The 25,646-nt window shown below is 40.7% G+C and overlaps 1 protein-coding gene across 1 annotated transcript; it reads left to right on the top strand.

Annotated features, from left to right (window-relative positions):
* The first annotated feature begins 10,147 nt into the window (after window positions 1–10,147).
* On the top strand, window positions 10,148–19,970 carry LOC118820265 (interferon-induced very large GTPase 1-like). The gene is made up of 2 exons (XM_036588534.1): window positions 10,148–10,460; window positions 14,768–19,970. The coding sequence occupies exon 2, from the start codon at window positions 14,882–14,884 to the stop codon at window positions 19,523–19,525; it is 4,644 nt and encodes a 1,547-aa protein (XP_036444427.1). The 5' UTR covers window positions 10,148–10,460; window positions 14,768–14,881; the 3' UTR covers window positions 19,526–19,970.
* Window positions 19,971–25,646: the final 5,676 nt, after the last annotated feature.

Genomic DNA, 25,646 nt, shown 5'->3' with positions numbered 1-25,646 from the left:
AGCCCCAGACATTAATGTGCGCACAGAGTTGATATGGCTGGTTTTATCCTGAAGCTGAAATATCACTGGCAGTAAACAGAAAAGTATGTTTCATGCTCACTTCAATTTCCTCTTCTGCAGTGTAATTATTTTAAGTACAAGAGCATGAAACATGAACAAACACCGTGCTTTTCTTTTTTCTTTTCCCTGGTTCCCTTTCTGTCCCTAACCCCCCCCCCCCACACACACACACACCTACCACAGAATAAATAACAATGTAAAAATAAACAAATAATTAAAAAATAATAATAATAAGAATATAATAATAATAATAATAATAATAATAAAAGTAAATAGTAATAATACAAATATTAATGGTAGCTGAATGATTAGGATCTGCTCTAGATTAGGATAGTGTAACACATCAGCGGCTGTATTATAGAGACTTCATATCTTTTTGTCAGGTCAAGATCCGCTTTTTCACAAAACTGGTGTTACAGAAGTAAATCTTATCTTGAATTATGAATCTTACCTTATTCTACAGCATCTTATCTCAAGCCACGAAATCTTAACTTACTCGATGGAAGTCGTCAATTTACTGTAATGTCTGTTACCTAGCAACAGTGGTGGACAGTAACAAAGGTAAATGTAATTCGTATAAGTAGTTTTCTGTGTATCTGTACTGAAGTTTTTCCATTTTGGGCGACTTTTTTCTTTCACTCCACTACATTCCAAAGTCAATTATCTCACTTTTTACTCCACTACATTATGAGAAATCTGTCGCTCCTTTTGGTTTATGTGTGTATAAAAACGCAACATGTCAAAATGAAAGAAGAGCAAAGCAAGAACACCAATGTTCTGTTGGTCATACCGACCCAGTGCAGCACACGGTTCAACATCAGCGTTTTAGGTCCACTGTTATAAAAATAAAAATAGTAGACTTCGAGAATAGAGTCGTAATATCGGTGGAGATGTAGCCCCGATTGCCGTGTAGACGACCCTGTCTGTGATTCTCCTTCAACAGCACAGACAGACAGTTTCCTCCCGAGTCTGTCTGGCTCTTTATTCTAGATAAACACGGTTTCCTGCTCAGCCGTTTCAGCCGGTTCTTATCCTAATAACAGGCTGGTGCTGATGTGCAGGAGAGACAGGGAGACTGAGTGTTTCTTTATGGGTGAATCGATATGAAAGTGTAACTTTAACTCCTCACTGCCCCTCATTTAACAGGAGGAGGTGCTGCCTTCCCTTTGTAAAGCCTTTGGCTACAATATTGCGACCTTTCCTGGTATTAATGACACTTTAATGTCGTAATTCTATGACTTTTTTCTCGAAATATTACGACTTTATTCTCAAAGTCTACTATTTTTATTTTTATTAACAGTGGCCCTAAAACGCCGTCGTACAGTTCAACGTCAGTGCAGCAGTGTAAAATTTTGGGAGAGTCTATTCAACATAAATGATGATCTAACCTAACTTTGTGTAAACAGACCACAATATAGAAATATGTACACATATGCAGTTGTGACTGACGTGTCTTTATTCTGAATTTATACAAACACTTTCATTTTATAGTAAATTAGTTTAGGCTAGTTTATGTTTATGAACAGAGACCTACAGATGTAGTTTAGTAAAGGAAACTCATTTGTGAATCTGAGTTTAAAGTTTTTATTAATCTTAAATTTGTAACTAAGTTCAAATAAATCTGAAACTTTGCTTGTTTGTATAAAGTGATTTCAGAGCCACTCAGTTCTACCTGATGGAAACTGTTTGCCTTCAGTGTTTTGTGCTTATGATAATTTTAATAGACATCAGCGTCACTAATTAATGACCTTCTATTAAAAGACTGGTTTACCAAGAGAGACACTGGAGTATTTTCACCTAAAATGAGTTAATGAAGCGAGTCTTGTTACAAAAATGATAATAGGACATCAGAGTCATAATTAATCTTTAATACTTTCACTTTCGATACTTAAGTACATTTGAAGGTCAATACTTTTGTACTTTTACTCAAGTGGAGGTCTAAAGGGAGGAACTTCTGCTTTTACTGGAGTAATATTTTACCTTGGGTGTCTCTACTTTAACTCAAGTACATGATTTGTGTACTTCGTCCACCACTGCCTAGAAACCGACCAAATGCACACAGCTGACACGTAATCACATAATCAAGGTAATCAAGTTAGTTAGCCAGACAGCTAACGTTAGCTACCGTTACTGATTTTAAAAAGGTCAAATAAAACTAAAGCGCGATAAACTGAGGGTTAAGAATATTGTTTCAGTGCTTCGTGCTGTTTATCAGTCACTGCTCCCTGTTTCAGTCTCCATTTCCCAAACGCTTTAGCCGAGCACGCTAACATTATTCCTCCTAATAAACAGACACACGTTCAGCTCTGTCTCCTCATTATTCACCACCATCACTGTAATATTCCATCATCAACATTAACACATGAAGGTATTAAGAGGGGACGGTGAAGATCTGCAGTATCTGAGTTCTTAAAAAACGTTTAAAAAAAAAAAACTCACAAGTCAAAGCACCGTTTTCAGTGTAGATAAATGTAGCGTCACTATGCTGGTTATAGTGAACTGTGCTGCCTAACACTGCATTAAACAATAGAAACAGACGGTTAAAACAGAAGTCAAGACAGCTCTGCAGTTTGTCTTAAAGTTAGGACAGAATTTAGGAGATTTATTCTAGTTAGGATGTTTCTGTAATACTGCTTTCTTATCTGGAGTTAATGAGAAGATTATGAACTTAAGAACTGTCGTTCTGTAACAGCATCTGTCCTAAATTCAGCCCTAACTGAAGTTGTAATGGTGAATAAGCAGATAAGATTTCAGACTTAGGAAGTTTCTGTAATACAGCCTCAGGACTCGAAATATAATAAAAGTAAATATTCTGTAATATTGTATTTACCAGTGTTATTATTTTTTAAGAAACAGTTTGTTTTGACCTGTGCTGTGTATCATGTTTATTTAGCATACAAACATAAAATCATTTGTTGTAAAAGGAACAACCTACCAGATGGAAAGAATATTTAGTACATCCTCCTGAAAAACCCCACAGAAACCGTTATGTGTTGGTTCCTGATGGTTTTGTAATGTGTTATGGCTTTTTAATGGGTTGATATTACAGTGTAAAGGATCCAAATGGTTTAACAGGAGACCAATAGCTGATTCTAAAAGCATTTGATGGTTTCCTAATGGGATCTAAAAGTTCTACACAAAATTACTGATCTGTTATGGAAACCATTAAGCCAATTCCCTCATTAGAAAGCATAACCAATCCTAATGGTTTCTAATGGTCCGTTTTCAGCAGGGCAAATTTGTGTAAACATGCAGATTTTGTTAAACGCTTCACGACACGGGGGAATCAGTGCAGAACAGAATGAACAAGTCTGGTAATTTACCAATTCTGTACTCACACACACTCCCCAGTCTGTTTCCCTGTTTAAATAATGTTATAATGTGATAATTAGCTGATAGCAAAAGTTATCATGTTTGACTAACCTAAACCTAAATCTGTAAGCATAATTAGTGTTAATAATAACTAATACAGCCTCTGCCCAATAAGTGCTGAGTTAGGCAACCACGTGTCTCACTGAATATAATGCAACCAGCACAGATGTATACAAATACAAGAATGCATGCGTACTTGTATATTGTAGCTAGTTTTCATTTGAATCTAATGTGCCCAATTTTCCAAAAAATCATTAAAAATTCATGAAAAAATTGTAGTTTTTTTATAATTAGTTCAGTATTTATTTAAAAAAATACTTTTTTTATTAAGTTTTATTAAATTCATTTTTTGTAGTATCACTACTCTTTGTCTATGCTATCATTAAAAGGCTGTATTACTGTTACTATCATTTTTGTGTCCAATCTTGAAATGGCCTTAAATTAGCTGAAGAATGCAAACTGACTTGTTTAGGACTCGAAAATTACGACTTGGGACTCGACTTGAGACTCACCTGTATTGACTCGGGACTTGAATTGAGACTCAACTGTCTTAACTTGGGACTTAACTCGAGACTCAAGTGTCAAGACTTGAGACTTACTTGTTTCTTGCAACTTTGTGACTTCTGTCCGACCTGAAGTTGGCGTGGTGACTAAACATATAAATACATAAATATATAAGATTACAGAGAAGGGACAAGCACATGCCCTGCTGTGGTCCCTCCACTCCAGCGTGCCCATAAATACAGTCGCTGTGGATGTCCTGGGCCCCTTCCCCACTGTTGATGCCAGGAACTGCTATGTTCTCGTGGCCATCGATTATTTTACAGAATTGGCTTGAGGCATATGCGGTCCCAGATCAGAGTGTGACCACAACAGCGGAGTGCCTAGTTGAGGAGTTCTTCCCTGTTCAGAGTACCAGAGGAGCTCCACAGTGAACAGGGCCGCATCTTCGAGTCGGGGGTCATGGCCGAGGTACGTGAGCGGCTGGGCATTCGCAAGACTCTGACTATGCCACTCCATCCTCAGACTGCCCTCAGAGTGATGGCCTCATGGAGGGTTTTAATCAGACACTCACTACTCAGTTCGCTGTTGACACTGACCAACACCAGTGTGAATTGGGTTCAATACCCATCCCGGTCCTGCTGCCGTGCTGCTCCATTAATCAGGAGTCGACCGGATTTATTCCAGCACTTCTTAGGTTTGGCCATACCTGCACTGCAAACAAGAGACCGCACCAGCCCAGGAGGAGCCATCACACCAGAGATGTAGCCATGAGAGAAGATAGTTGGCTCTTGTGTTGAGTTTAAAATGTGTGTATGTGTTGTATTGTGTTGGGCTGTGGGTTTAGTTGGTGTGGATTGTGTGCTCTACCATATAGAGAAGTTGTATGACTAGCGACCTCCCTGCTATGTTTCTGGCTGTGTTTCAGTGGCTTAGTCCCTCAGTCCTGCAGCAGTCCTCCCATTGGCTCCACAGTGCTGCTCGCCCACTACAGATTAAAAAGAAACACAAGACGAGAGCTGTACCTGGCCAACAGCAAGCCAGTCAGTACTTCTAACAAAGCAGCATTCTCTATGCCACAAGGTTCACTGTAACGGCCTCCATTCTGTGATTACTGCTTGTTGTTCGCTGCTCTAAATTGGTGGTTTGGCACTTCTTTGCTCAGCATGCTGTCAGCATTTCACTGCTCGGAGTGCTACTCACTGTCAGCTGCATTTGCGGTCAGGTGCACTCCATCATCTTCTCGACCAGTCTCTTTATCTGAAATGAAAGAAAATAGTCCTGCAATGCTTGTGCTGTAAGTGTCACAATAGGTTCCTTCCGCCTGTTCATTATACATAGTTATGAAGTGTGAGAAGTTCTTTACAGTCTGTCTTTAGATTTAATGTAAAATCTCTGTTGCTGGTGAATTTGACTTGCCATGACTCACCCAAACCATCTCTGAATGAAAAACTGCACATTAAATCAGAAATAAAAAAAGCCACTTTTTGTGTGTTAATCCCAGTACGTCTTGTGTTGTATGTGCTGCAGGTAGAAGTCAGAGTGAAGATCTGCTAGCGGCGCTCACAGGAAGCAGAAAAGCTGTGAAATATGGAAAAAACAATCTTCTCCTCGGCAAAGACAAACAAGGCAGTCTGAAACTAAGAAAAGTACCTGGACACTCTCTGTCTGTGGTCAACATGCTGGGGCTTTATAAGAAGACAGATACTGACAAGCACAGCTGTGTTTTTCAATATGAGATTAGAGTCTTTTTATTAGTAATTAAACTGCCAAGTGCTTCACATTGCCATCAGTCCAACGTTAACAGACGTGTTAAAAAAGCAGAAATTGCAAAAGAGCATATCCAGAGACTGTATGGAGAGACAGCACTAGCTCGTACAATGATTCTTTTTACCAGAGGAGATAATCCAGTAACAGATTTTGAGCAGAACACAGACATCAAAAAGCTCCTTATGAAATGTAGTGGAGCATGGTTCACTTGCTACAAGCGAATGAACAATGATCATGAAATATCAGAACTGGTCCACAAAATCAAGTCCATCACTCAAATGAACTTCATCAAGTCCATCACTCAGTATAAGAATAACAGGCCTCCACTGGCTTCAAATCAAGAGGAAGGGAACAGTATGAGGAACCAAGAGGACCATGAAAAAGATGGAAATCTCAAAGAAGAAATGCTAAACAACAAAGTCAAAGGTAAACAGATCAGTGTTATGTAGTCAAAGTAACGAGTACATAAACCTTTATGTTTGAAATGTTTTGGAAGTTTTCAGCTCAAGTCACATTGCCATCTTTGTAATCTATGTTGAAAACTGTGTGAGGAGATCCGACGAACAAAGTTCATGTCACAAAGGGTTTATATATGGTATATTAGAGCAGGGAGAATATTGAATGATGCCTGACTCTGGCTGTTAAAGACTGAAATCAAATTTGGTGCATCTTCTCAGTACTAATGGTATTTTCAATACCTCATATCAAAAAACTGGATTTGTAATTTAAATTGTATAGAGCAGTGGGGCCCAATCCTCGTCCTGGAGATCTACCACCCTGCACAGTTTAGCTCCAACCCTAATCTAACACTTCTGAGGTAATCAAGGCCTTCCAGAGCATCTGCATATTAGAGTCAGGTGTGTTGGATCTCAACTCTTCAGGGTGGTAGATCTCCAGGACCAGGATTGAGCAGCCCTGGTGTAGAGTTTACCTCACAACCAATGGATGTATTTAAAAGGTACAAACAATGTAACTGTTCCCTCAAAGCTCCAACAGTGGTTTTAAGGTCTGATTGTGAACCTTAAATAAGTTTTTCCAGGTGAAAAGTTCGTATTTGTACTTTTTCATAACCGAATGTTTTAAACAGAACAGTAAAATAAAAGCCTGGAGACGAGACGGGGTGTGTGGAGTCAGTAAAGGTACTGAGATGAACCCTTGAGAGGTTCCACCCCAGTGATAATAGGGGAACTGCCCCAGTGACAGTTTAGTACCTTTATTTCTGAGAGTGTAACTGGGGCACAATGCCATGATTATTGAGTGCAACTGGAAATATACCTTATAAACAGGTTGTTAAAAATACATTGTACACATCATGAGCCATCAAAACATTTTACGTTTTTCACTAGATATTAGTACCATAAGTACCTCTTCATGGCACCCACTTCTACACTCTCAGAAATAAAGGTACTAACCTGTCACTGTTCCCTTCTTGTCACTGGGGTGGGACCCTCAAGGGTACATCTCAGTACCTTTAGTCAGGGAACATAACTGTACCATAATCCACTGAAATGATATGTTCTAAGCTGTATTGACTCCACACACCCCGTCTATTTAAACATTTTAAAAATATTCGGTTATGAAAAGATACAAATATGTACTTTTCACCTGGAAAAACTTATTTGAGGTGCACAATTGGACTTTAAAGCCACTGTTGTACCTTTGAGGGTACATTTACATTGTTTGTGTCTTGATGAATGAAAAATGTACCTGTACAGAACATTTCTTTCTAACAGTGTAGAAGAAACTAGCTTACAATAAATTATTGTTCTCATTCAGCCTTTTTTTTCTTGCAGGTGGCCATACATGGGGTACTACGTGGAGTGAAGACATTCATGAAAATCAAGAGGTAATGTGGTTGATGCAGTTGTAAACATGAAACAGCACAAGTAGACACATCCAACACATCTTTTCAGAACATTAATCAGGTACGTTCCTGATGATGTTGGGTGACGTTTGCCTGTTTTTTATCCTCTTACATTGAAACTCCACAGTCTTCAAATGAACAGGAACACAAAAGAAGGAGGTACCAAGAGGAACAAGATGAAGCTGGAAACCTTCAGGAACGAATGCAAAAACATCAAGGTAAAGGTTCATTTTGGTTTAACAAATAAGGAAAAGTAACATAAATTGTTCTTTTACTTAAGAACCCAGAATCATTAGAACCATTAACTTAAGTATTGCTGTACCATAGCTCTTAAAGGAATTACATATTTGTCTGCCTTCACCAAAAACAGAAGAAACAGTGATGCAGGTGTTAACAGAGGAGGAAACTATGGAAGAAGAGATGAAGGAGACTGAGAACCATCATACCCATGACTGTGAGAGCCAGAGGGAAAAAGACAAGCAGAAGCCACCACAAAGAGAACTCTGCATCAATGAGGAAATACAGGAGCAATCTGGACAGATATTAGAAGAGATAAGAGGTAAAGATGATGAACGGCTTTGCCCTGAATATTTCTTTCCATGCTCCAACAATTAGATTAGCTGGGGTATATGCATTAGAACAAGAACATTGCCTTGCTTTAGCTGTCCAGGAGTAGATTGGATTTGGTGAATCTTCCCCGTACTAATGATGTTTTCTTCATTTTTCCTCCCTTCTGTGTTCTTGGTTCTGTTGCTGCTGAACTTTTAAAACAGGTGAGCTCTGTTTATTATCTGGGTTAAATTATTTCTTCAAAGGTTGCAAAGACTTAATGATAAACTGACCAAGAGAAATGGCTCAAAATGACTTGGAAAAAAGTCTGGTTCCATTGACTTCCAGGTTTTTTCCTTCTCCTGTAAAGTTACCATTTTGGAGATATGAGGTTTTGTACCGACATCAGCGATATGTGAGATTATAGTATCACTATAAAATATTTGTGAGCCTAAAATTGCCATGCACTGTATGACCACAGACTTTTGGGCTTCACAGACCTAGGGAGTCAACCTTATATTTAATTGGCTTTAACCCTTTCCTGTATCCGATATATGCACCCGTTAGAAAGGTCACCTTCACCCCCACACTTAGACTGAGGCTCTTATATTGTACAACTTACCTGGCCTGCCAACTCCTATATCCAGATGGATTGGTAGATACTGTCATGACTATTTATCTATATATAGTCTTCCTTGACAATATCTCATTTAATAGCTAAACCTTTTAACAGTTTCAAAAGTTTTTCTTGTTAAAGAACCATTTGTTATTTATGAGTAAGTGATCATTGTCCCCCAGGCAGGCTTTTTATAATGACCCAGTTCCTGTCTGAGAACTGCAGTATACTTTTTTATCCATGTGTAACAAGATGGCTGCCCCTCGTATCTACTGGAAAGGAATACATTTTGCTATCTGTTCTTACCTGATTTCATATGGACTAAAAAGAATCAGTCTATAAGACATGCTGCGGTCGACCACCTAACTTCTGCAAACAACTTTTCCAAAATTGTGCCAAAATTATAACTTTTCAAAAACTAACACCTAACTGATCAAATTATGCCATCTCTTTGAGAATATCTGTAAGTCTGCCTAATAATTGTAACTGAGAATTTTGAACTGTTACCCAAGCTGTGTTTGGCAGGGGTGGAGAAACTCTGACTTCAAATGAGGATATTGTCAGTTGGTGGAAGGAGTACTTTGAGGAACTTCTTAATCCAAGAGACTTGCCTCCCTCACGGGAGTCAGTGCCAAAGGCTTCTTGTGGGACAGGCTCCATTTCTCTGGTGCTGCAATATTGCATGGACCTCGGGAACAGTACCCTTGGACCGGCAGACCGGGGTGGTGGTCCCTATTTTTAAGAAAGGGGACCGGAGGGTGTGTACCAACAACCGGGGTATCGCACTGCTTAGCTTCCCTGGGAAAGTTTATGCCAAGGTGCTGAAAAGGAGACTCCGACCGATAGTTGAACCTCAGATTGAGGAGGAACAATGCAGATTCTGTCCCAGCCATGGAACAAAGCACCAGCTTTTCACCCTTGTGCAGCTTGTGGAGAGGGCATGGGAGTTTGCCAACCCAGTCTACATGTGTTTTTTGGACTTGGAGAAGGCTTACAACCGTGTTCCCCGAGATATCTTGGAAAAGGCTGGCATGTTCACTCCAGGTAAGGGGAAAGGACCTGTCCCAAATGGAGGAGTTTAAGCATCTTGGGGTCTTGTTCACGAGTGATAGGAAGAGGGATTGTGAGATCGGCCGCAGGCTGGGACAGGCACCAGCAGTATTGCGATCACTGTACCAAACTGTAGTGGGGAAGAGAGAGCAAAGCTCTCTGGTTACCAGTCAGTCTACAATCCGATCCTCACCTATGGTCATGAGCTGTGTCTAATGACCAAAAGAATGAGATCGCAAATACAAGTGGTGGAAATGAGCTTTCTTTGCAGGGTGGTGGGCTACACTCTACTTGATAGGGTTTGGAGCTTGGAGTAGAGCCACTAGTCCTCTGCATTGAGAGGAGCCAGTTGAGGTGGTTCGGGCATCTGATCAGGATGCCCACTGGACACCTCCTGGTGGGGTTTACCAGGCACAGCCTACTGGGACAAGTCCCCGGGAATCGTCCTAGGAACCACTGGAGGGATTATATCTCCAAGTTGGCCTGGGAGTGGCCAAGGAAGAAGTTGCGGGGGACAGGGTCGCCTGGGATTCTCCGCTCTCCCAACTGCTACCGCGACCCTATCTGGACTAAGTGGTTAATGAAAATGAATGAATGAATGAATGAATATCCTTTTTGTTTTCTACAGGTGACAATACATGGGATGCTACATCAAGTGAAAACAGAAGTAAACATAAGGTAAAATAATAGATTCAGCTGTAAAAATTAATAACACAAGCAGACATGTCTGACATATCTGTTCAAACAGTATAGTAGTTACAGGTTGAAAAATTACATTTGGTTAATATTTATCAAAGTTCCCTCTATTAGCAGACCAATCTTAGGAGGAGTTCAAGTGGAGCATAAAATGGGGTTATTAAATAACATTTCACAATGTTTAATAAATAACCCTTAGAAAATGTGCACTTTTTTAGATCCTGGCATTGAAAAACAGCTAGGCGGAAGAAGCCTTCAACAGCAAACTAAGAATTTTTGAATGTCAACATACACCGACCAGCCACTTCATTAAAACCAACTCCTTGTATCCACACTTATTGTCCAATCTATCAGCTCAACTTACTATGTAGGTGCATACTTTGTTAGGACCTTTTACCTGTTCTTCAATAGTCATGACCGCACAGAGCAGGTATTAAATGGGGGTTGGATCATTCTCAGCACTGCACTGATGTGGTGGTGTTGTGTTTATGTTTGTTGTGCTGGTGCGAGTGGATCAGACACAGCAGTGCTGCTGGAGTTTTTAAACACTGTGTCCGCTCACTGTCCACTCTATCAGACTCTCCTACCTTGTCAGTCCACCTTGTAGATGTAAAGTCAGAGACGATAGCTCATCTGCTGCTGCACGGTTTGTGTTGGTCATCCTCTAGTCCTTCATCAGTGGTCACAGGACGCTGCCCACAGGATGCTGTTGGCTGGATATTTTTAGTTCTCAGTCCAACAGCGACACTGAGGTGTTTAAAAACTCCAGCAGCACTACTGTGTCTGATCCACTCAGACCAGCACAACATTGACTATACACTAACTTGATTGTTAGTGTATTGTCAATTTATTCTGAGAAATGGACCATCCAAATAAGGTGTTACCAGTATTTCATTTATTACATGTAGATGTGATATTTATTAGTTAAACACAAAAAATAAAAAATAATTTTATCTTAACTAGCTAAATCATTGGGCTTAGTCTAGTTGCAGTGTAACCATGCAGCTGCAGTAAGCAAGCCAATGAGTACTGCGTTTCCAGTCTATATTTTGCATCAAGCCACTAGAATCATATAAGAATACTCCCATGGCAGTTTTCATTTACGAGTGGCTTGGCAGGCAGATTCACACTATTTCCAGTATTTGTAAACTTCATGTAGTTTGACACTGAATGCATGAAGAGAATCTAAATGAGAAACTCAGAATGTTCTAATTCTAAAAAGAGTCAACAGATGATACTCAACCCTATAGACAAGCTTATAGCCTGTCCAAATAAAGACTGAGACGGACTGCCCATGGCCTTCCCTGGTCAAATAATTCCTGGGGTTAGCCACCTTTTTCCAGTTGCGGCCCCTCTCACAACTCCTGCTTAAAAGCAGGGCTGGCCTAGGCACTAAATATAGCCCATTACAACCACCTTTTCTTAATTTCCTCGCATCTTGTTTAAGTAACTTTGTTTTTTTTCACGCACCCCTTTCCCTTTGCTTTTGGAGGTTTTTTCCGTCTTTCTCTAGCTAGCCTTCATGCTTTAACCTTCCCAGTTGTTATCATTTATGCTTTGTTTTAAACAGTCTCCATTCATTTTATATAGAACTACATTAGAAATTGACATGCGTTTCTCTCTTGACCACTGTCTCAGTGTCTCACTCACATAGTGGCCCATCAGGGACTGCTCGGTCCTTTCAAAGGCCAGTCCATCCCTGCTTAAAAGACTCTCGATTGGATACCCAAATCGTAGACTTGAAGCAAACTCTCCACTGGCTGGCTTGTCCAGCCCCTCCTCTTGGTGTAGCACCAAGACACTCCTCCCTTGGGATGTCACCATTCGAGTGCCAGTTAGGGGCTGTGTCCAGAAACTTCTGCAACTGCTTCTCTAATACTTCAGAAGATTGTGGAGGAGTTGAGGAGAGGAAAGGAGTGAGAGGAATTGAAAGAACGGACAGTAATGCAGGAAACGGGACAGCTGATCTCCTTCAACATCATAAAATCTATGCCTGTCACACTGTTCTCTCGAAAGCACGCTCCTAATACACCTGCACGCCAATCACAGTTATACACAGCGCTGACCACTTATGTTTGTGTGTGGCCTCAAGTAAAAAATACAGAAAATAACACAAAATTCTATCTGTGAATAAACCACATTGGAATGGAAACGTCTCCACGCTGTTCAAGATTAAAAAGATTCTATTATCATAAAAGATTGTGAAATGTAGGTAAATGTAAAGACAGTTTTTCAGTAATAATACAACGTCGTTCAATGATTTACATAAGTTTTATTTTCGGATATTTGTGCAGATTGCATGAGCCATGATCAATATCATGAGTATGTTGATTAAAACACATCCAGATGAGAATTATGAAGACATATCATGAATAAACACCAGAACAGGGTATTTCATAGAATAAATCTAATGTACATCAATATGAGAATTAGTGCTATGGGGAAATGCATTATACTATATATACTATATACTTCATGTACATGAGGAAAGTAGTGATAAATACATTGTGTTACATGATTACAAGTGGGAAAAGTAGCATGTTCATTAAGAAATGTGTGTGTATGTTGCCTGTTGTCACTCTCTCTGTGCTGTTTGTGCTTCTGCTTCACTGCCACTGTCTCTCTGCATTTATCATTTATCACCACAGATAGAATTTCTGAAATCAAATGTTTAAAGTCTGCATTTATGACATTTTAGCTAATATATTAGGCCACTATGGTAGCTAGTTCACTGCTATGTAGATTAAGTCCAGCTAATTAAGCTGGATATTACTTAGCTAGCTAGCTAACTGGCTAAGTAACACCAGCTAAGTTAGCTAACTTTAGTATTTAATTTTCAAGCGACTGATATCCTTAAAACGTGTCCATATTAGATTAACAATGACTGATTCTTCAGCTCAGCTTATTGTGAGCTAGATAGCTCTTTTTTATAGAGATGATGATTTAGGTAGTTGGCTACCAAGATAACTAACTTTTGCAAACATTAGCAGTCGCTAGGTAAATAACTGCTGCTAACTTCAAACAAAGGCTATATTTTTCATTAGTTAATCGGTTGGTTGGCCCTGTAAAGAGCTTATTGCTGAGCTTGGGCACATGGGTGCAACATGAATTTTGAATGTTTGTCCCATGTTCATCAGCTGCATTGATTAGCTGATGCAGATGGAACCTTTAATACCAACTTAGTATGTCTTTTTTTAAATACAGTCTCTATAGCACCTGTTTTATTTCTAAAAAAATCACCATAGCAACATCGGTCTGCACTGAATGAGTAACTATGGCCTCTTTTCCACTGCATGGCCGAATGGTTCTGAGCACGGAGGGAACCGCTCCAGTGTAGTTTAAACACTGTTTAACACGGAATGCTTGAAAACCAGGCTCAGCCCGTTTTTTCAACATGGTTAGCTAACAGTACTCAGGCCACAGAACCGTTCTGTGGGATAGCGTAACCACGTAGCTATTCACTGGAGCCTCCTGGCTAAGCTAATGTTAGCCTCCTCTCTCCTAGTTAAATTAGCATAGCTAAAGAGAACCAAACACCCCAGTGCAGATTTGACTACCTGGTGCTCTGCTATCACAGATATAGATGATAAAAATTTACAGCAGTGAGAGCAAAGTCGACTGATTGATAGTGGAGTGACAGTAAGCCAAAATTGGACTGTAACCGATCTCACAAGTCCACACCAGCACAGAAAGGCCCAGTATGGCCCTTAGAACCATTTGGCTCAATAGTGGAAAAGCAGCCTATATGTACAAAACTCAGTTTCAACAAAAATGTCTTGTAGAATCTTAGTGTTAAGCTTTAGTTTTTCCTAATTCAAGCCAAATACAATCATTTCTGGGGGGGGGTAGTAGTGTTCCTTACTTTGCTTGAGAAAGTAGTTATATATGTACCCAGTTATCAATATGCAAAATGCATTTGCATAAAGAATCTATAGAACCGAACTCATTTGGTGAACAAGCTATGTAAATATGTGTGTGATCCGCAAAGACGTGGTGAGCAATTTTGTTTTCCTGCAAGACTCAGCCTAGTGAGAGCAGGAAGATACCTTTCATTTCAGATTTGTTTTTGTTCCTTGAAGTGTGAAGTGAACATACAGTATATGGCTCATGAGTGTATGTACGAGGTAAACTGGTAGCTTGGTGTGTAATAGGCTGATTTCTGAGTTTTTAGCCCCTCTTGAGTACTGAATACAGACTGCTTTAGCAAACAATTACTTCGTTTTTTCTTTTTGGATTCTTTTCTAAACTCAATTTATACATGTTCAATCATTTTTCTTTCTTTTTAACAGGACATTGCAAGTAAGAAGTCAGACGATGGGTTAAAGAAGGAAGACTCAAGTATCAAGATTTCAGATGTCATTTGTAGACTTCATCTGAGTAATTTCTATCCACATAAATTGACAATGGCAGATGCACTCAATATATGTAAGATGTCATTTCAGAAAGTAGAGTCGCTGGCCGGAAAGGAGCTGATGAATGAAGAGAATGTGGCCTTTGTGTACCTACATAAACTGTTGACACTGGATTACAGAGCCAGATTTGTGACAGTTAATAAAAAAAGTTTCACCAGTGAAATGGGGGGAATAGCTGGTGAAAATGAAGAGTTTGATGATTTTCTAAATCCAGAGAATGAAAGTAGCAAAAGTAAAAAAGATGAAAAAACACCGATTCACCCAATGGATGTCCAAATGGCAGTTTTCCACTGCGCAGACAGTTTTCTGAGGCAGAACATAATGACTAAGCTCTCTTCCTGCCAGTACGCCCTGCCACTGCTGGTGCCCAGCCCTACATCCGCAGACACTGAACTCCCTCTCTGGACATTTCGGCAGATCAAGAAGTCCTGGAAGTCAGTTGGTGGTCTCAGCACATCGTTGCCTGTCTGCCAGGTTAAAGCTCCAATGGTGTTTTTCTGCAGGCTGGGCTCTGTTTCCACTTCCAAATCCCAGCTGCTGAATTCTGTGATTAACCCGAAGCACAACACCTTCTTCCACAGGGACTGCCCGGGCAGCAGCAGGAGCTGTCTGTTCATGGAGGGGCTGGTGGAGATTTCCTGGTACTGTCCTGCAGGAAACACTGATGACCTTTTCAATGAATGCATTGCGTTCTGCAATCTTCGTGGTGATGCTGTAGAGCACAATAAACAAAATGGCTTTTTGAGCGAACAAGCTACAGTCATCGTTGTCCTGATGCAAAACATGGAGCTTAATGAGAAAGCTAGGGAGTTGTTACAGACGCTCTACAAAGATTCTTCAAAGTATTTGATCTGTGTCATCAGTGATCTACAGAAAGGTCCACTTAAGATGGGAAATGGAAATAATATAAAAATAGGACTCAGGGACAGAAACCAGGCTGAACTGCAAGAAGAACTGATAGCAGCAATCAGTATGTGTTTGCAGAAATGTAACTCAAGTCCCACTTTTAGTCTTGAGGAGAGCTCAAAACTGGCTAAACGCTGTGGCTTTGTAGTCGATGAAGACAGTGAGGACTGCCAGGAAGGAAAGACTGGAGCTCTGGACGTTATGCAGCTGCTGAAAGGAGACGATATCTCCCAAATCAAGGCCAAACTCCTGCCCTGTCAGGGGAAACTGTGGCACGACTGGACCAGAAATAACAAACGGCGTTATCGCTTGTATGGAGACGTTGAACAGACCAAGAGCAAGATCGAGCAGGAAATGAAATCAATAAGGAATCAACAAAGGGAGTCTTCACTTGACTTGATAAACCCTGTCAGTAAAAATTTAAATGTCAAGCACGTTACAAAGCAACGGTACTTTTTGAGATGGCTTGGCGTCTATCTAGACATCTCATTTTTACATGACCTTTCTGAAGTTACTCAGCAATATTACAAACAGCTGTCAGACGTGCATTTTTTGAAACAGAAACGTGAAATAACAGATGATTACAGGAAAAAGCAGGAAGAACTTGAAACGTTATCAGAGAAGGTAGATGCAGTGACACTTGGCCTGGAGCACATAGTCAGAGAAATGGGTCAGATTTATGAAGCCTGGGCTGAATGTCCTGACAAAATGAGGCCAGAGGTTTCTATTCTCCCTGCTCTGGCTGCAGACCTCCTGATCTCTGGACATCCACTAGAGCTGATGGACGGAGATGCTGCTCACGTCCCTTTGACCTGGATAGAGTCTGTTCTGGACAAGGTCACTGAAAGACTGGGAGACCCGAGAGTGTTTGTGCTGTCCGTTCTGGGCCTGCAGAGCTCAGGAAAGTCCACCATGCTGAACGCCATGTTTGGGCTGCAGTTTGCTGTGAGTGCTGGCAGGTGCACAAGAGGAGCTTTCATGCAGCTAATCAGAGTGAAAGAAGAAGTTAAAGAAGAGCTTAAGTTTGACTACCTGCTTGTTATTGACACAGAAGGGCTTCAGTCTTTACAACTGGTGGGCAAACAGTCAGCACTCACTCATGACAATGAACTGGCCACTTTCGTCACTGGTCTTGCAGATATGACCCTGATAAACATCTTTGGGGAAAATCCTGCAGAAATGAAGGACATCATTCAAATAGTAGTTCAGGCATTTCTAAGAATGAAGAAAGTAAAACTGACTCCCAGCTGCATGTTTGTTCACCAGAACGTTACAGATATCAGTGCCGGAGAGAAGAACATGGAGGGAAGAAGGCAACTGCAGAAACAACTGGATGAAATGACATGCTTGGCAGCAACTGAAGAAGTGTGCAGTGCAGAGTATTTTACTGATGTGATCAAATTCAACATACAGACAGATGTGCATTACTTTGCCCAGCTGTGGGAGGGAAACCCCCCCATGGCTCCCCCCAACCCACGTTACAGTGAAAATATTGAAAATCTCAAACAGGCCATTCTCGCAGCTGCAGCAGAAAAGAAATGTCTAACACTCTCCGAGCTCAAAGTCCGTATTGAAGACCTGTGGACTGCAGTGCTGAATGAAGACTTTGTGTTCAGCTTCAAAAACACCCTGGAGATAGCAGCATACAGAAAATTGGAGGTCATGTATGGGAACTGGACCTGGGCCTTGAGGGAAGACATGCTCTTCATTCATAACAAATTGCAGAACCTAGTTGAAAATGGAAAGCTGGAAGCTATTGAACAAAAACTGATCCATGATGAAATCAAAGGTACTTTCTGTGCTGTAAAGAACAAGATGGAAACATTCTTTAACGAAGATAAAGATGCTGAGATCCTTTCTCAGTGGAAAGCAAGAACAGAACAGAGAATTAAAGATGTGTATGACAGTCTGACTGAAGCGACTGCACGAAAAATGACTGAACTCATTAAAACGAAGGCAACATGTAAAAAGCTAGATGAGAAGAAAACACAGTATGAGAACGAGTTGTTCAACAGTAGCAAAGAGTTGGCTTCCAGGCTGAAAGATAAGGCCATGAATGAGAGGAGCCTCAAGCAAGAGTTTGACTCAATGTGGGAGAAATGGCTTTCAGATCTAAAGGCAGAAATGCCTCCAATTGAAGATGTCCATGTAGAGCAGGAAGTGATGAACATACTGAAAACAGCTTTTGAGAGTCGTACCATTTATTCCAACAAAGACAGCGGACTTTACAAAAATATTCAGAAAAAGAGAGAATATTCTGAGTATGTAACAGTTAAGAAAGGCAGGTTTGGCATTTTATATCATAGTTTGGACACCAAAGATCATGACTCAATCAGAGAGCTAGTGCAGGAGATAGTAAGAGAAGCTGAGGAGATCATTAAAAGTAAACCAGTGGACAAAACAGGCTACAGTGATGCTTACACACAGGAGATTGTGAAATATGTGAAGATGAGAGTGTCAGAATTTAAAAGTAAGAAATTCACACTGAAGAATGATTTCACAGTGGATCTGTCCCTGTATATCTGTGACATTGCAGTAAGAAAGTTCACTGAGCTTCACAAGGTCTTCAGAGAGGCTAATGATCCCGTGATTTACCTGGGAAAAAAGAAAGAAGAATTTTTCTCCATCTTCAAGAAGCAATGTGAAGGAGCAACAGCCACCACTGTGTTTGCAGACTTTGTCTGTAACAAACTCAAGCCGTCTATCCTGCAATCTGTCTATGACCAAACTGCCATTGATGCAGCTGGAGAAATGAGGGCAAATTTCCCAGCGTTCAATGGGAACAGGTCAAACCTGGAAGTACACATCCTGCAGGATCTGGCAGAAGATGAAAACTTTGAGCGATTCATCACCTACATTGAGAATCCAAAGAAACACTTCTCAGATTTCATAGAAACCAAAATTGAAGAGCAAATGCTGGAAGGGAGAAACCCCAGAATATTGGAAATTCTGAAGAATGCGGTAAAAATGAAGCAGCCTATTGTATTCGCAGCCATCCAGAAGGCCACACAGGAGACTAAACAGAACAAAGGAGATGTGAATGAGTGGCTGGAGAAGTTTTCGTTGGAGCTCGAACGTGAGATGAAATTTACTCGGCAAGATCTAGTCGGTGCTCAGTACCAAGAAATCACTGACACAGACTTTTTTGGTGAAGTGATGAATAAAACCCTACAGAGTGTTTTTAAGGATATGACCAACAGCTTTGACCACTTGTCTTCAGTAAGGATGGACATGTTCAGGCAGAGACCAGAAGATATTTTGAAAAACCAGTTGTGTGGCTGTTGGGTTCAGTGTCCCTTCTGTGCAGCTATTTGTACCAACACCATAGAAGGACATGACGAGAAACACAGTGTTCCTTTCCACAGGCCTGAAGGACTCAATGGGTGGTCGTGGTACAAGACAAATAATCTGGCTGTAGATATCTGTACCAGTTTAATAACTAGTGATGCTGCAATAGTCCTCGATGAAGAAACAAGTGTACCTTACAGCAGATACTGGGAAGCTGGACCACAATATGCCTGTTGGAGCATCACGCCTGACGCTTCAGAACAGGCTTACTGGAAATGGTTTGTTTGTTGGTTTCAGAAAGACCTGGAGAAGTACTACGACAAAACATTTAAGGGCCAAGGAAAGATTCCTATAGCCTGGAGGAACATCACTAAGGAAAATGCACTAGAAAGTTTACAGTATTCTAATGTACGAAGGAAACAGTATGCCATTACCATGTAATGATCAATGTAAACCGTAAATTTAAACTGCCTTTATTTATTTATTTATTTATTTATTTATTTATTTATTTGACACTCTTTTCTGGATGAATTTGGTCTAAATATTTCAAATTCAGACATCAATAAATGGTGAAATTATACCAGAAGAACACAAATACCATCTGATGGTTTCAGTCAGCTTCTGGAGATGATGTCTGATGGATTGTTATGATTCCTACCAAGCATCCAGCAACAAGTATAACTCTACAAATGCCAGAATATCTTGCAGCCACTATAATGGATTTAGAAGAAGATCTACCAAACCTAACAGTTTTTGCCATGTTCACCAGAACAATGGGGACGAGCTATCATCTTGACTAAGTACTTTTCAAAGAACTGGGCCGATGCCCCACCAATTGACTGAGTTCAGACTCTTTATTTTTAGACAATAAAAAATAAAACTCCACTTCCTTACCTGCATGTACTGCAGACACACAAGCACGAACAGATAGTCAAACTCGGAGGCAGAACCAAATGAAATCCCTCATGACCTCTGATCTCTGAAATCAATCTCTAAAGTAAATATCTAAAATCTACACCACGTTTGGAGATGTGGCATCACCTCAGGACGTGGCTTTGATACATCAGCTCCTGAGAGTGCAGACAATTGAGTGCACATCTTAACATCATTCCTTCACTTTTGTGAAGCTCATGGAAAAAAGGAGTGAACACGCAAGATCAGTCATATCTTCCTTGGCCAAGTTGGATGCGAGTTTCTGGGACCCGCAAGAGGCATAGCCCAACATCTCTGAGGATTACCTGGAAACTCACTGCTTGCATGAATAAAGTATGTGCAGCAGCTGTATATGTTAAGCGATTCTCTTAGTTTGTCACACATATTAACACAAATGACAGATCAGCTTAGAGACTAAGCACCTCCTGTGAAGAAGGATTCCAAGTAGTAGTCACACATCTGTGCATGTTTGATCCCAGTCTGAAGGGACCTTATTAGGTCCTACTAGTCACAGACTCTGAAAGTTAAAGGCTTGAGGCTGCAAGACTGTTCTACTGAGTGATGTGCTAGCAACCTCTCCTCATTAGCCTAGGCATGCCTGTTCTCCATGCCGTAATGTTACATACAGGCCAGAAGATGGAAGATTAAGGCTACATGAACTTCTTATCATAACTGGATACTTTGTGTGAAGGATGTCTAGATCTTACATACACTTACAACACTCCATATTCTATTAATGATAGTTCAATGCTGATGAATATTGTTTTACACTAAAATGGCCTGTTGCTACTACATGATGAAAGCTGTATTAATCTGAATGGCATGCGTGTTATTTGGATCTCTTAAATGAAATGCAAAGCCCCCCACTTCAAGAGGAAGTGAGTACCATCATCATGGCCGTAACTAGCTATGAGGACACCGGTAGATTCCGAAGGATATTTTTTTCACTTTTCTCAATTCATGAGCAGTCCTACCCAGATGGGGACAGGGTATTTATTATGCGTCATTTTTTAAGATATGAAATTTGATTTGTTTTCTGTGAGCGCTGTCACTGTATTATGGCCAATCAAAATCTGCCAAGCTCCTTATTTCCTCTGCCCTCCAATATATGCTTAGTGACCATTGCTATCCGCAGTTGCTTCAGCACCCGCCATGTTTGTGACTAGCGTTAGGACACTGAGGTCCTCTGAAGTCCTGAGGTCCTCTGTTTTATGAGATTCAGTGTGGAAAAAAGCAACATAACTACTCAGCTGACCACAGAACAGCTGTGGTTCGGCCTTGGAATTGACTGCCCTCTCTGTTAATCTCTGTATGAGAGGCTAAACTGCCCAGAGAACCAGAGTAACTTTGACTTCTAGAGATGTTCAACTATGCAGCACACATGCTATAGGCTAACTTATACCATCGCTATGGTAAAAATGTAGCTAGCTAAGAGTTTATGAGTGCAATTAACACATTAAAGTTGTAAAATGTAAACCATGTATTTCAGTTTTGTTTTAATTGCTTGTAATGTTGCTGGCTAAATAATGTTTTAGTCTAGCTCCAATAACCGCTCAATTTAGGCTACAGGCTGCATAGTCAGCTATATTAGTGATTACATGTTAAATTAAAGCTGTACTGTGTTACCCACTCATAACAAACTACAACCCACTCATAACAAACTACAACCAGCATTAGAAAGTTCACAGTTAACCAGTATATTGACAGTATAGCATCATGTAGCTAACATTATTAAGAAATCAGCAGGTTTATTAGACTGTATTGTGTCTCATTAACTGTGTAAGTAACTGCCTTTCCCGTTAGCTGGGGTTTAGTACAGAAAGCTTTTAATAGCATATGTGTAATGTTTGCTATTTCAGTTATCAATGAGGACAGGGATGCAAAGAAACAAGTAAAGAGAGAGAAACTATCACTTGATTTAGTGTAGGTTTCAACACATTTTCAGCTTAAACTAAACATAAATAAAAAGTAAAATGATAAATCAAATAGACTTAAACAAGGCAAATAGAGTCAAATCAGTTTGTGGAACAGTAAGAGCAGTTTATGGAAGAATGGAGGGATGAGGGAGGAACACATAAAAGGCTTACCTGTTATGGTTCGGTAAAAAAAGGAGCAATGGTTTGGCAAAAAAAAACCCTAAAAGAGAAACGTATGGTTGCTGTAAATGTTCATCCTAGTTACGGCCCTGACCATCATTATATCCCAGTACACATCATGCTTGCCTTCTTCAGCAGAACCATGTCATGCATGAAATATTGACGCTTGAAGCAAAACTTTAGTGTAATGTATGAAAGTTATACCTCAACTAACTACAACCATTGTGACAGTTAATCATATACTCTTTAAAAAGATGGTTCTTTAAGGGTTCTTTAGTGAAGAAAATGAACACACAAAGAACCCTTTGCATGATTAAAGTGTTCTTTGCATTATGAAAGGGTTCTTCAGAATGTGCTGTAGATGGTTCTATATAGAACCTTTTTGAACAGGGTTCTATATAGCACCCAAAAGGATTCTTCTATTGTTACGATGTCAAGCTTGTAATAGAAGAACTCTTATGGGTGCTATATAGAACCCTTTTCAAAAAGGTTCTACATAGAACCATCTACAGCACATTCTCCATCAATCTGAAGAACACTTTAATCATGCAAAGGGTTTATGAGGGTTAATGGCTCTATATAGAACCATTTTCTTTACTAAAGAACCCTTAATGAATCATCTTTTTTAAGTGTACACTTGAAGAGTGATTTTGTTAACCTGTGTGAAATCATTAACCTGTTTATATTGTACTGCATGCTGTACCTTATTTATTATTAAACCATATAAAGCAAATTTGTGTAAAGGTGTCAGAAATGTTTCACCAATAATGCCATTTTTATAGTCCTCTGCACATTTTCTCTCTCTACACATAAACCATCTCTTCTACACACCTCCTCTCTAATGTGCTGCTTACAGAGGAACATTTTGTCTACAGTCTTTTATATATTTACTGATGCTTTAAAATGCTAAATAGTCAATCAGTAAATCTGTTGTTAAAACCAAACTAGAGACAATATTGTGTCATCCGCCGTCTTCACTGGAGCTCGAACGTGAGATGAAATTTACTCTGCAAGATCTAGTACTGAAAGATCCTTACTGAAGAGAAGTGGTCAAAGCTGTTGACCACAGGCAGAGACCAGGATTTTTTTTTTTTTTTGAAAAACAAGTTGTGTGGTTGTTGGGTTCAATGTCCCTTCTGTGCAGCTATTTTTACCAACACCATAGAAGGACATGATGGGAAACACAGTGTTCCTTTCCACAGGCCTGAAGGAGTAGAAACAACATAGTACAAGACACTCAATGTGCAAGTGTAAATGAGGATATGCTAACTGTTGCTAATTCATTTGTACTGTGCTGTAGTTACACTATATTGCCAAAAGTATTCACTCACTCATCCAAATCACTGAATTCAGGTGTTCCAATCACTTCCACAGCCACAGGTGTATAAAACCAAGCACGTAGGCCTGCAGACTGCTTCTACAGACATTAGTGAAAGAATGGGTCGCTCTCAGGAGCTCAGTGAACTCCAGCGTGGTACCGTGATAGGACGCCACCTGTGCAACAAGTCCAGTCGTGAAATTTCCTCTCTACTAAATATTCCACAGTCAACTGTCAGTGGTATTATAACAAAGTGGAAGAGATTGGGAACGACAGCAACTCAGCCACGAAGTGGTCGGCCACGTAAAATGACAGAGCGGGGTCAGCGGATGCCAGGAGAACGGTACTACTCTGACTGCATTGTGCCAAGTGTAAAGTTTGGTGGAGGGGGATTATGGTGTGGTGTTTTTCAGGAGTTGGGCTCGGCCCCTTAGTTCCAGTGAAAGGAACTCTTAATGCTTCAGCACCAAGAGATTTTGGACAATTTCATGCTCCCAACTTTGTGGGAACAGTTTGGGGACGGCCCCTTCCTGTTCCAACATGTTCACAAAGCAAGGTCCATAAAGACATGGATGAGCGAGTTTGGTGTGGAAGAACTTGACTGGCCTGCACAGAGTCCTGACCTCAACCCGATAGAACACCTTTGGGAGAATTAGAGTGGAGACTGTGAGCCAGGCCTTCTCGTCCAACATCAGTGTCTGACCTCACAAATGCGCTTCTGGAAGAATGGTCAAAAATTCCCATAAACACTCCTAAACCTTGTGGAAAGCCTTCCCAGAAGAGTGGAAGCTGTTATAGCTGCAAAGAGTGGGCCGACATCATATTAAACCCTATGGATTAAGAATGGGATGAACCTCAAGTTCATATGTGTGTGAAGGCAGACGAGCGAATACTTTTGGCAGTGTAGTGTATATTCACAGTAGCTTACTGCACAGATGCTTTTGAAGCTCACAATTAAATAAATAGTAAGAAATATAACATTTGCATAAAGTAATGAATATCTTTAAGCTTTAGGTTACTCTCTTAAAAATATAGTTCTTCGGGGGTTCTATTCTAAAGAAAATGGGTCTATATAGAACCATGAACACTCAAAGAACCCTTTGCATGATTAAGGGTTCCTTGCATGATGAAAGCGTTCTTCAGATTCATGGAGCATGTGTTGTATATGGTTCTCAGACCCCAGGTACACGCAACGGACCCCCTGCAGTTCACCTACAAGGAGAAAGTGGGAGTGGAGGTTGCCACGCTATACTTTCTCCACCGGAGGGTGGTAGCGCTGTAAGAGTCATGTTCTTTGATTTATCCAGTGCCTTTAATACCATTCAGCCCCTCCAACTGAGAGATAAGCTGGCAAGGATGCAAGTCGATCCGCACCTGGTCTCCTGGATTACTGACTACCTCACTGGCAGACCTCAGTATGTCAGGCTGAAGGACTATACATCAGAGACTGTAGTCAGCAGCACAGGAGCACCACAAGGGACTGTACTTTCCCCCTTTCAGTACAACTCTGAGACGTGCCACATGCAGAAGTTTTCGGATGACACAGCCATTGTGGCTTGTGTAAGGGGAGGGCAGGAGGAGGAGTACAAGACCCTGGTAAAGGACTTTGTGGCATGGTGCGGTAGAAACGACCAGCTACTGAACACTTCCAAAACCAGAGAGATGGTGGTGGACTTTCGCAGGGCTAGGTCACTCTCACAGTCAATCTCTATTGAGGGGGTTGAAATGGAGAGGGTTAAGACCTACAGGTATCTTGGACTGCAATTGGGTGATAGGTTGGACTGGTCAGCTAACACAGACATCCTGTACAGGAAGGGGCAAAGCCGGCTCTATTTCCTGAGGAGGCTGGGGTCCTTTAGCTTCCTACAGATGTTCTATCAGACCATGGTTGCCAGCTGTCTTTTTTATGCCGTGGTGTGCTGGGGAGGAAGCATGAAAAAGAGAGATGAGATACGACTGGACAAGCTGGTCAGACGAGCAGGGGTCAGTGGTCAGTGTGGAACTGGACTCTATGGTTAAGGTGGCCGAGAGAAGGACTCTGCACAAACTGCTCTCCATTATGGAGGATGAAGGCCACCCGCTGCACACCATCATCACGGACAAGAGGAGCATGTTTAATGGAAGGTTGCTGTCACAAAGCTGCTCAACCGACCGATTCAGGAGATCCTTTGTCCCCAGAGCCATTAGGCTCTTCCGCTCCTCCCAGTGGGGCCAG

The sequence above is a fragment of the Colossoma macropomum genome, unplaced genomic scaffold, assembly GCF_904425465.1.
Source record: "Colossoma macropomum unplaced genomic scaffold, Colossoma_macropomum, whole genome shotgun sequence".
Taxonomy (NCBI): Eukaryota; Metazoa; Chordata; class Actinopteri; order Characiformes; family Serrasalmidae; genus Colossoma; species Colossoma macropomum.
Note: the sequence above shows the minus strand (reverse complement) of the source record. Positions and strands in the feature narration are given on the sequence as shown.

Excerpts from the sequence above, each read along its gene's own strand:
- LOC118820265 (XM_036588534.1), top strand. The coding sequence starts at position 14,882 with ATGGCAGATGCACTCAATATATGTAAGATGTCATTTCAGAAAGTAGAG.